This window comes from Indicator indicator, chromosome 12 (genome assembly GCF_027791375.1).
Source record: "Indicator indicator isolate 239-I01 chromosome 12, UM_Iind_1.1, whole genome shotgun sequence".
NCBI lineage: Eukaryota > Metazoa > Chordata > Aves > Piciformes > Indicatoridae > Indicator > Indicator indicator.
Window position 1 is genome coordinate 5,972,927 of NC_072021.1, and position 12,780 is coordinate 5,985,706.

General features: G+C 42.0%; 1 protein-coding gene across 1 annotated transcript in view; it reads left to right on the plus strand.

Moving 5' to 3' along the window:
• TRIQK (triple QxxK/R motif containing) overlaps positions 1-8,744 on the plus strand; it is a 41,935-nt gene extending 33,191 nt beyond the window's left edge. The window contains exon 3 of the mRNA XM_054385587.1: positions 8,631-8,744. Coding sequence (XP_054241562.1) covers positions 8,631-8,744 — 114 coding nt within the window. The remainder of the gene's footprint in view (positions 1-8,630) is intronic.
• The last annotated feature ends 4,036 nt before the right edge of the window (positions 8,745-12,780 follow it).

Here is a 12,780-nt window from a genome sequence, read left to right on the forward strand (position 1 = left end):
ACCTAAAAAAAAAGGGCCCTGGAAATGACATAAAACTTTTCAGTCCCCTGGAGATCCTTCACATTTCATCGCTGGCATACTAATTGGCTTGTCTTGTCAAACTTTGATTGCTCTGTCATTTTAATGCAAGGTTTAAAGTAACAAAGTTTCTTTCAGTCACTGCCACTTAGTACTTTTTAATTTCCCCAATGAGAGATTTTATCTGTGTTGATAATGTCAGAGAAGCAGCTAAGCACTAATAACTATCAGAAGTTATTTCAAGCAGGGTGACCATGCTAGTATTTGGGGTGTAATATTTGCTCTTTAAACATGTTTTAACATTCACTATTGGAGCAGAGCTATTGTGCTGGCTCTGTTTGTGTATGTGACATCAAAGCAGACAGTGCCAAAATACATGATGTCTCTTGGAAAAGCAGGCCCCCTGTCTTGAGAAACAACTCAGAGAGAAAGCAGGATGCTGCATGTCCCCTGGTGTTTGAATAAGGCCAAATTCTTTGTAGCAGTACCAAAAAGGGAGCCTCTGAACCTTCTCTCTGTGGTTGTTTTGTTGTCCCTTCGTGGGGGTCTTATACCACTGGAAATCTGCCTGCTCATCCTCAGCAGGTGGAAAAGCAAGGGGTCTGCACCATCGGTGCTAACTCTGCTCTCAGTGGGTGAGGAAGAAGAGCCAGCAGGAGGCTGGCAAGCAGAAAATGGTTTGAGGAATGTGGAAGCTCTGCCCTGCATTGCTGGGGTTTGGTGTGAGGAGGACAAAAGTAATGGGAGTTCTTGGGGAGAGATTTTTCAGAGGATGAATGTAATGTGAGTTCTTGGGGAGAGATTTTTCAGAGGATGAAAGTAATGGGAGTTCTTGGGGAGAGATTTTTTTCACAGGCTGCCAGAATGAATCAGTGGTCTGTGGGATAGATGATGAAGTTTTCTCTCTTGTTGAAAGGTAGACACAAATCTGAACAGTAGTGTTCTACACCCCCTTGCAAAGATGTAATTGACTGCAGAACACCTCTCCATAGAGAATTATCAGCAATGTAGTACATCCACTGTGCTAAGGAAAAAAATATTTCCTAAACCAGTGAGAGTTTAACTGTCTGTCATGCTTTTGTGTAGCCACTTAATCTATTGTGTAGCTAGCTAGCTCACTATTAACAGTTTATCTCATCTGGAACAAGTTAGGTCTGAACAGATAACAAGACATTCCCAGTGTATTTTGGCAAAGGGTATTCTCTGATTTCACACCGTTCATAATCTGCTAAATTAGTGAACTTTAGTTGCCAAGATAAGTTGGGAATATAGTTTCACAGCTTTGCAGAAATTAAGGCCACAAGGGACCATTAGATCATTTGTTCTGCCCTTCTGGATGTTACAGGTCATAAAATTTCATCCAAATAATACCTAGGAAGTCCAAGCACTTTGTAAGAGCCAAAATACCATGTTTTCAAACCAGTCTGTGTGCCTCACATATAAAGAGCAGAGCAGCTTAATGTGCCACCAGTGAACAAACTGTAATATTCCCAGTGATCCCAGCAGTCAGACTTTGATCCCTGACTTTGAAATGGAAAGGAAAGGAAAAATCCCATGCAAAGAGAAAAATGTAATCGGATTGCTCCCATCTGACCCTGGTCTGGCCAGTACATGTAAGTACAATAATCCTGGTGGTCTGAGCATGTGAACAAGATGCACCAAGCAGGAACTTAGGAGGCTTTTCTGTACCATCTCAGAGCAGTAGTCCATCATTCTTCAGCTTTGGTCTTTAATCATGACCAGAACAGTTGACAAAAAAAAAAACCTCAGATCCCAGAAATTAAATCAGTACAACTGGAGGATAATTTCCTGAGAAATAAAGAAACTTCTTTTGATCCTATATAGAAAAGTCTGAAGGACTGGAGCATGAGGTACCACTATTTTTAACAATCTCTTATTTCAGGGTTTCAGAATGATGTGGCACTGACCATGGAAGTAATCCTAGAAAGACAGAGCGAACTGGGACTGATGTTTCAGACCTATGATAAATGCAAGCTTGGGCTGAGCTTTTTAACGATTGCTGTCACTTATGACCACATGGGTTTTACCATGTAACACTGTGATGGTGGCCCCCCAGTTTTCTGGGCTGGTTCCTTTCCTATGAAGAAAAGACTGAAAGAACTGGGACTGATTAATCTGGAGAAGAGAAGGCTGAGAGGGGATCTTACTAATGTCTGTAAATATCTGAGGGGTGGGTGTCAAGAGGAAGGGGACAGGCTCTTTTCAGTGGCAGCTGATAATAGGACAAGGAATAATGGATACAACCTAGAACACAAGAGGTTCCACCTCAAAATGAAGAGAAACTTCTTCACAGTGAGGGTGCCAGAGCGCTGGAGCAGGCTGCCCAGAGAGGTTGTGGAGTCTCCTTCTCTGGAGACTTTCAAAGCCAACCTGGACATATTCCTGTGTGGCCTGCCCTGGGTGATCCTGCTCTGGCAGGGGAGTTGGACTGGATGGTCTCTGCAAGTCCCTTTCAACCCCTAACATTCTGTGATTCCTGAAGGAGTGGGGAGAATCTTGGAGGCCTGAGTTTGCCAGCTCCAAAAGTTGGCAGCCAGGACCTTCTTTTCAGACAAGCCCATGCTGAAGTATTCTTCCCAGATAGATAGATAGATAGATAGATATTTGTTTGTTTTTTTTTTTTTTTCGTAAGAGAGATCTAACCATAACAGACTCACGGCCATGAAAGTTTGTGTTTTCTCCAAGAGGTAACTGGAATGTTCAAACGTTTTTCCTCCTAGGAAATAATCTTATTTCAAAACTGAGCTTCTCTAACTGCAGCTGGACCTTGAGAGGTTCTTGTAAACAAGACAGTAGGACCTCACACTGTGAAGTGCATTACTTAAACACAGGTGTATGACACAACCAGTTACATGCTGTAACCAAAATACCTCTTACTCTTATGATGAAAAAAACAGCAGTCATCCTCTTCCTGGAAATCCCTCTGCCTTTGCACATCCAGAGGTCACACTGAGGGATTGGTTACCCCTTAAATCCAAAAGCCTTTTTTAAGCCACAGTTTTCCACAGCAGAGTCTTCCACTTACTAAGTCCTTACTACGTCTTTGATGCATGGATATGTTGCCTTTTAGCTATATTAAAATGAATCCTGTTGTTTTGTGATCCTATGGCCAGGCTTTTCAGATGACTCCCTAATAGTACCTTGTTCTGATTATTTGAGATGCTAATGATCTGTGTTCCATCTTAAGTGTTTACAATTAATTATTTACAACATAAAAATTAGTGATGAAATTTAATAAATTATTTTTGTTACCTTGTGTAGAATCATAGAATGGCTTAGGTTGGAAGGACCTCAGAGATCATCTACTCCAACCTCCCCATCATGGGCAGGGACATCTCTCAACTAGACTCAGCTGCTCAAGGCCTCATCCAGCCTGGCCTTGAACACCTCCAGGCAGGAGACATCCACAGCATCCTTGGGCAACCTATCCCAGAGTCTCATCACCCTTGTACTGAAGAACTTCCTAAGCTCCAGTCTAACCCTGCTCTCCCTCAACTTGAAACCATTTCCCCTTTTCCTGTCTCTAGACACCCTTATGAAAAGTCCCTCTGCAGCCTTCCTGTACGATCCCTTCAGGTATTGGAAGGCAGCTCTAAGGTCCCCCCAGAGCCTTCTCTTCTCCAGGCTGAACACCCCCAGCTCCCTCAGGCACCTCACAGCAGGGCTGCTCCAGCCCTTGGATCATCTTTGTGGCCCTCCTCTGGACTCACTCCAACAGTTCTGTGTCCTTCTCATGCTGGGGACACCAGAACTGGACACAGTATTCAAGGTGGGGTCCACGATAGCGGAATAAAGAGGAAGGAAGAATGTCCTGCATTAAGGAAGTAAACATCCATTTTTAAATATGATTTTGCTGAAACTCTTGAAAATGGTCACAGGGGATGGCCAGATAAAGTCTTCCAGTTAGAAATGTTATGAGATAAAAGTGTTGATTGCCAAGGCCCTCTTGTGTTTCATTTCTACAGGTGTCCTTGGTTAGTATGATTTTCTTTCCATCTCTTTTCAGAAATAGCTAGGGATAGTTTGGCATTTCCAAACCAGCAATTTGTGATAGTCTCTCACCTGGTTTTAAACTGGTTTCAGGTAAAAACAGTACTATTCATTTTGGAAGACAATAAAAAAATAGGTTAAAAATCTGAAATTTCCTGCAAGTCTGATATTTCTCTGTATGTGCAGGATGTGATGCAGCCACACACAGTGTCCAGATTTCTCTTACTATAGCAAACATTTTTTCATCACTCTTTATCTTTCCATCTCCTGATTCATCTTGTGTAGATCCCAGCTCTCCACCTTGCTCCATCAGGGTGAATCTCAGGATGTTATCCAAGTATTTTGGCATGAGACTGACAAAAGTTGATGGGAGAGTTAAATCTACCTTGTGCTGAAAAGCTGATGGGAGAATTAAATCTACCTTGTGCTGTAATGGTGTGTGTTGCCTTCATGGAAAAGTTGCTCAGCTAACTAAGCTGAAATCAGTAGGGTTCTGCAGGCATTGTTCTAAGTATCAGAGAATATAATGGAAAATTCTGTTCCTTTTAAAGGATTCTTTGACCGTACTTTGGGATTTGAGAGCAGGGATGTTATTTCCTAGCATTCTGTACCACGGTAGGAAAAAAAGGGAGAGGTGGGGGAAAAAAGGGAGAAAAAGGCTACCATCAAATTAAGTTTATTTCTATAGAAGTTTTTCTATATTGGTTAATTATTCATGGTGAAATCCTCTGAGTAAATGGATTTCACAGAGGGATGATGGGGATGAGCCATAAAGTGCAAGAGAAAGGAAGCTATGTACACCGAGCAGGGAGTATTTTAACATTTCATTTCTATGCATGGCTTAAAATACAAATAGCAAAGCCTGATAAGTATAAAACAAATTAGAATGACAATATATACTGCTGCTGCAAAGAAAGTATTGTGCTGTAGCATCTCATTTGCTATTTACATTGCAAAATTTATGTTTATAAAAGTTCATAAACTGGATGCAATTCTTAAGAGACTTTGTAGCCTTAGCTGAGAGCCAGGTGTCCTTTGTTAGGCTGATTATTTGTGGGTTTGTTGCTCTGCCTTCTCTCAGTAACTCCAAATTAAGGTTCTTGGCATAATTCTCAAACCTGGAATTTCAATAAGGCTTTTCATTCCCAGGACTAATATATACTGATCCAGCCACCCTGTTCCTAATGCCTGTGTAAGGAAAGCAGTGCTGTTATCTCAGGGTTAGTCACTGGAAAACTCTGTCAGAGAAACTGAAGACCTACTGCTGTCAAAGCACTTACTGGGCAGCCTGAGAATAAAAACCAAGAGTTTCACAGTTCCACTTCCTAGAAATGCAAATGTTCCCCCAAATTTTGCTGCTGCTACCACAGTGTTTCATAAGGGAGCCTGGGGATAAAGGAGAAGATGGGAGAATGGAGAAGAAAAGAGAAGGGAGAAAGGAGAAGGGAAAAGGGAGGCAGGGCAAGAAGGGAGAAGAAGGGAGAAAGAAGGGAGAAGAAGGGAGAAAGAAGGGAGAAGAAGGGAGAAAGAAGGGAGAAGGGACACGCAGGGAAAAGGGAGAAGGGAGAATAGAGCAGCGAGAAAGGAGAAGGGAGAATGGAGAACAAGGGAGAAGAAGGCAGAAGGGAAAGACCTATTGTAAAGCACAAAGCATGGCAAGTGTGGCATCCAAACAAGTGAAAAAACTTTTTAATACTGGAATGAATTTGCTCTCTGTGTCAAGTGTGAGTGGTGCCTGCATTGTAGGGTTTTGTTGTCCACTCTCCTGAGCAGATGGAGCTTGCAGTTGTATGTCATTTGTTTATTACATCCTCTTAAGATTAGTAGCTGTGTGGCCAGATGGGTCTAGGAGCACAGCTGTGGATACAAGGAAATAAATGAAACCTGTCTGATGCTGCCATGCCCTTTTGTGAGATACTGACATGTTGCAACTGCAACAAAGCAAAAATCACTTTCCTTTAATGTATTAGTGAATTACATGTACTTTTTTTTTTTAATCAAATCATATGAAATCAAGAGGATGAGGTTCAGAGAATGATATAACTGTAAGAGGAAAACATAGCTGAAGCAGCCTCAGCAAATTTACAGGAGCCCTTTTTAATGTGGCAAAATAAATTTAAAGTACATCCCAATTAATCATCCAGATAAAAATGTAAAGCAAAGGTTTCTATAGAACAAAGGCTCCTATAGAGCACACGCCAACTAGGCAGGAGTATTTCAAAGTTTATTAGATGGCATATGTTGAATTATTGATCCAACATTCTGATAAACTACATAATGCATTCATGTAAATGCAAATGAAATGCTGTTCTGGAGAAGAATGCCAGATTCTGGGCTAGACTTTCAGAAATGAAGCTAGCACAGTTTTAACTCCGTCAGAGCCACAGAAAGTCAGTCACAAAGCCATCACCAACCCAGACACATTGGATGGAATTCATCATAGAATTATAGAATGGTTTGGGTCAGATGGGACCTCCAAAGGTCATCCAGTCCAACCCCCTCTGCCTCAGCAGGGACGTGCTCCACTAGATCAGATTGCCCAGAGCCTTGTCGAGCCTCGACCTTGAATATCTCTGGGGATGGGGCCTCCCTGGGCAACCTGTTCCAGTGTTCCACTACCCTACACTGCATTCTACAATGCAGTTCTCCACACCAGAGATACTATCTCCACTCCCCTAAGGGATAAATAGGCATTCCTAGGAAGAATTCACCTGACCTCTTTTGGAGGACACAATGAATCTTAGACCAAAGAGGGTCAGATTCTCTCCTCAGATGGTAAAGGGTATCTGATTGTCTAGGTGTGGTGCAGGCATCTCCTCTCAGCCTCACTGGCAGAGCAGATTTGATGTGGCATCTTCTGTTAGTTGTTCTAAAGTCACTGAACTCTTTGCCACTCAGCTGGGCTGTTCTGGTGCAGGTGGATTGTCAGTTAGCATCAAGCTGGGATTTGATGGGGAGCTTGTTGCTTCTCTTTGTGGAGGGAAAACAGTTTTGGGGGAGGGATACAAACTAACCTGTTCCCTTTGAACACTCAGTGCATGAATTAAAAAATCCATGGTGATGTTAAGGAATGAAGCAGTGTTTCAGCTGTGGAAGTGGCACTTTCTGTGAGCTGAAGGAGTGTGAGGATTATTCTCAAATTTCTATTCTTTCATTGTCTAGCCAAGTGAGAGTCAACACTACAGGAAGCATGTTGTGCTTTCCAGGAAAATAGAAAGTACAAAATGTGAGATCCTGGGGCTTTGAAAGGAGCAGTGTTATAAAGAGGATGATCTTCCTATGATTTTGTTGTTATTTGAGTTCTGAAGTTGGAGCTTAACAGAGTCCAGCCTGAAGACAGAATATGATGAGAGGCAGTCACATAATGAGTGTGACGTGTAGCACAGAAACAGTTTTCTGCTTCTGAAAGCTGCTATAAATCATGTATACTTTGGAAGACTCTTTTATGTTAATTAAGGAAGATGAGGCAAGTTGCAATATTTTATGGGAAGAGAGGCAAGTGCAAGTGCAAATTGTTGTGCTTTTTGCCTTATTGCAGAGAGGAGGGAAGAAAAGTTTCGTCCAATTCTGAAGGATTTTTTAGCTCCATATTGTGATGCATGCCAGGAGGTTGGGAGGTAGAGGTAGTAATTTTCATTGACTTCCACCATACTGTGTTTGCTTCATTAAAAAATTACAAATTTGTTGGCAAAAAGCAGTAACATATTGCTGGAAAACATCAAAATTCACAGTGTAAATTCATAACTTCAATTTGTGTTCAAAACTGTGGTTTGGGAATTCTGCCTTTTCTTTTAGAAGAGAAGGAATAGCATAATAAAAAGGATGGAAAGCTCTTATTTCTAGGTCAGCCCCTGAATCTTTAAGCCAAATCTGCTGGTTCTGGCAGCATACCAGAGTCACCAATATCTTTATTATTTTATAACGTGCTGAAATGCTAATCACAAAGAAGAATTCCTTCAAGTGTCAGTGCCTCATGCAACAAGAGATGTCCAGTTCTGGGCTCCTCAATTCAAGAGAGATGTTGAGGTACTGGAACATGTCCAGAGAAGGGCAATGAGGCTGGGGAGAGGTCTGGAACACAAACCCTATGAGGAGAGGCTGAGGGAGCTGGGGGTGTTTAGCCTGGAGAAGAGGAGGCTCAGGGCAGACTTCATTGCTGTCTACAACTACCTGAAGGGAGGTTGTAGCCAGGAGGGGGTTGGTCTCTTCTCCCAGGCAAGCAGCACCAGAACAAGAGGACACAGTCTCAAGCTGTGCCAGGGGAGGTCTAGGCTGGGTGTTAGGAGGAAGTTCTTCACAGAGAGGGTGACTGCCCACTGCGATGGGTTGCCCAGGGAGGTGGTGGAGTCACCATCACTGGAGATGTTCAAGAGGAGACTGGATGAGGCACTTAGTGCCATGGTCTGGTTGATTGCTTAGGGCTGGGTGATAGGTTGGACAGAATGATCTTGGAGGTCTCTTCCAACCTGGTTGATTCTATGATTCTATGTTATTTCAGTGTGCATTACAGAATGGAAATAACATTTATTCCTGGCTTACCTGAAATTCTGGTACTATTTCTAACAGATTTTCTTTCCTCTCTCTCTCTCTTATTTCTACAGGAAGTTGCCCTTGTCCTTGCAGCTATACTGGTGTTTTTGTTGGCTTTCTATGCTTTCTTTTATCTGAACATTTCCAGTGAAGTTGACCTTGATCTGGATCCAGATGAGCACTAGCAGATGCATTGAATCCACCGTCCAGATTGCTTCAGCTTGAACGAGATGACGTAGGAACACACAGTCCCTTCACTGTGAGACAGTAAATGATGCCATTTCTTGAAGTCCCAGATTCATAAGCAAGTTTTGCAGTACATCAGTCACTTTGACATTCCAGATCTCCAAAAATAAGAGAGCACTCCTGCCTGGTGAGCGCATTTAGTTCACAGCAAAGGCAGGAACAGCAGGACCATACATGAAGTTTGGTGTTTACATTCTCTTTTTTTTTTTTCTCTCAGACAGACTACTTTGATGTCAAAAGACAGGAGCTGTTAGTCTCAGGAGTGTTGATGCTGACTTCACAGGAGGACAGTCTGCCTTCACTAAATTTAGGAATCAGAGCTTCCTAATTGCTAAATTAGGTTCCTTCCCAAAAAGAAAGCAGGAATACCAAACAAAAAGGTCTTTTCTTGATTTGTATTTAAAAATCTATCAACACCCCTCTCATCCTTTCTCTCCCTTTTAATCTTTCCTCTGTCTGTGTGCACACAGACAGGGCATGAAGATGGAGGAAATTGTAGGGAGAAAAAAAAATCTTTTTAGAAGCAGTCTGTCACCTCCTATATGGACTTAATTTGATGTCATCCCAGATTCTGTGTGCCCATGTATCTGCAGTAATCTTTTTCATTCTTTTGCCAACTGTTCAGCACACATGTGTTCTGTCAGAAATGGCACCTGGATGACAGAAGCTCTAACATTCACATATGCCTCTGAAACACAGTTCTTCGCCTCCTGTTCTGTCTGAGCTAGTGTAAATAGAAAGTTCAGTCGATGTTGGCTTTAATTACTGCATTGCTCTATTATTAATAGAAAGTCAAAATTGTATTTTAATTATACTCTTCCTGCTGGCTGTGGTATCAACTTGCTCTGCCTGTTAGAGAGATGTTGTAAAAAAAAAAAAATTTGCTTTCCAGTTACACCATCATTTTAATCACCAAGCTAAGGTAATAAGTTGTAAGTATTAAGAAACCTTTCTTTTTTTTTTTTTTTTAATTTCATTAATATTATTAATTGGGGAAAATTGGCTCCATGACAGCCTTCAGTTCTTGCAAAGTACCTTTCAGAATATGTACTGTAGATAACATTTCTGATCCCTTTGATAACCACTAGCCACTTGAAGAAGTCTGTGTGTCAAAGCAGCTGCAGGGAGCTGTGAAATGCTGGCTTCGTCCTGCTTTGGCATGTAACTGAGCTTGTGGTTGTAAAGATTGAGCTCTGATCCTTTGAAAAACGTGGTCAGTCTTTCTCTGGTTTGGATTCACTTTGATGACAAGGAAAGCACATCACCCCTGGTGCTGAATGTGGCAGGGTATCACCACTGTGCAGTTCTATTAGCAAACCAGCTTGGCTTTGTCTTTGAGACCAATTTCAGGGCAGAACGTTAGGGTTTAGTTCCAAGTGAGATATTTACAGGCTCATTCCAGAAATGCCTGACTAGGATTTCTTATCCTGGTTTTGAAGACAAAAGGAATACAAATATTGCAATGGGAAATATATGTATTTTAAATTAACACAGTGCCATTATCACCACTTAAGGAACTTGGATCAATACAGTTAATTTTTAAACTGTCCATCAGCTGTGACCATAGGCATGATGAGGCTCTAAGGGTCCACTCATTATCTTGTCATACTCCTCATTCACTTTTTTTCACCCTCACCTTTTGATATCTGGTTGAAATTTAGATTCCTCCTATTGAGGTAAAATGTGTTCAGTCAGGAAATGATGATCCAAAGGGGGTTTGTTCTTTAGGACAAGTTAAGAGCCATAATAAAGGGGAGAGCAAGAGGGCTTGTGATTACTTTTATGCAATGCAAAGCAAGTACTCTAGAAATTCAGAGTACAACAGTCTTCCAAGAAGAATATGAGAGGGAAACATATGAAAGATACACGTGCAAATATTGCCTGTGTTCTAATGATGACTATTACAGACACAAAATCAGGACATTTTTGCCTTCATATGACTTACAGTCCCACTAACAAACACAGGCTTTTATGGTGAAGCATTATCTGACACATGGCCTGACTTTCAGTGGAGGGAAAAGCATATCACAAGCTGTCTCCTTGGATGTGACATGCCTTTCACCTCACCAGAGCCAAGCCATGTCACAGAAGCTGCAGACCTTTCCTCTTGCTTTGCATGAGCAATTTTCTTGCTCTATCAAATGCTGGAAGGATTGCTTTCTTAATGTCCACAGAGAGCTCTCTGGGTGATGTGTGGCCAGAGAATGATGTGTGGTTATCCCCTTAATGCAGCTTGTCTCATAACTTGCTTTCTGAATCACTTACACAAAGAAGCAACCTCTTCTTACTGTCAAATGTATGAATGTGAAGTTTCTAGAACAGGGAGATTGCAGTTCCCATAATTATGGTTTACAGACAAAATCCAAAGTGTGTATGTCTGTGACTGAAGCAGCTTCCCTGACCTGTGGTTTATCACTCCATAGTGCCCATAAGCAGGCACCAGACACCAGAGAGACATGGACCTGCTGGAGTGGGCCCAGAGGAGGCCACCAAGATGATCAGAGGGCTGCAGCACCTCTGCTATAAAGACAGGCTGAGAGAATTGTGGCTGTTCAGCCTGGAGAAGAGAAGGCTTCAGGGAGACCTTAGAGCTGCATTTCAATATCTGAGGGAAACCTACAGGAAGGCTGGGGAGGGACTGTTTAGAAGGGCCTGTGAGGATTAGATAAGGGGCAATGGTTTGAAACTTGAGCAGAGCAGATTGAGGTTGGACATCAGGAGGAAGTTCTACACAGGGAAAGTGGTGAAATACTGGAACAGGCTGCCCAAGAATGTGGTTGAGACCCCATCCCTGGAGATGAATATTCAAGACCAGACTGGATCAGGGCAGCCTTTAGTTGGAGGTGTCCCTGCTGATTACAGGTGGGTTGGACAAGATGCCCTTTGAGGGTCCCTTGCAACCCAGTGCAATCTGTGAATCTGTCAAGTGCTGTGGTTTGCAGTTTGTTGGGTTTGTTTAGGCCTGCTCTTTTCATTCATGTGAAAGATACTGTTATGGAACAAGAAAGTTTCTGTTTCCTTAGCTAAACTGGAAAAAAAATCTCTTTAGTTTGTAAATACATGGCAAATATTGCAGCAAATACACTTTTATTGGTAAAAGCTCCCACTGTTTATCAAATTATTCATCCTTGGTTTTCTAAAAGACACAAGCACAACAATATTAGCAGTGGGGTCTGGTTCTGAACTCACTAACTTGTGATTCCCCCCAGTTCACTGAAATTACAGCTCATTTACTCCAAGGGAAAGTCAAAATCTGACCTGAAGTTACTTCTTCTTTCTGGAGTGCTGCTTTGTCCATGCCTGATGTTTTTTAAGTGGAGACTGACTTTAATCTTGCAAACATGTGGCTTATTTAGCCCTTAATTATATCTGAGATCAAATGCCTCTTGCTTTTTTGACCACCTGCCTTTGTATGAGCTGCTGAGTGTCTGTTTTAACAATAAATGTATTTTTACTATTTTTGTGCTCTTTTTAATGTGGGATATGTCACACTGAATTACACAACATTTGACAGGACATCTGAATAGCACAACATTCAAATGTGAGCAGTGATACTCACCAGTTGTAGAATATCTGGGTTACTCTAGGTGGTTCTAGCCCCTAAGCTGATGTTCCAACTAAGCACAGCCTGTGAATACTTGAAGACGACAAAGAGAGCTTCCTTTGCATCCTCCCCAATACCAATAGAGCAGATTTCTTCCTGCAGACAGAGTTGCTCTGTGTAGCTCCCATCAACTTCAGGCACACTGATTTTATTAGAAAAGTACTGGTTTCATAGGCATTTGTGTCAAAGAGTGATTGCTCATCAGCAGTCTCTTTCCACTGCTGGAATGTGGCAGGTTTCTTCAGAGAGATTCACCTCTGGGGAAGGGGCACATGTCAATATTGCTGTTGCCCTCTGCTTGTTTAGGAAACTGAATTTCTTTTCAAGCAGGGGTTGTAGAGGAGATGCATGTACTGAGTGCTTGAGTGGTG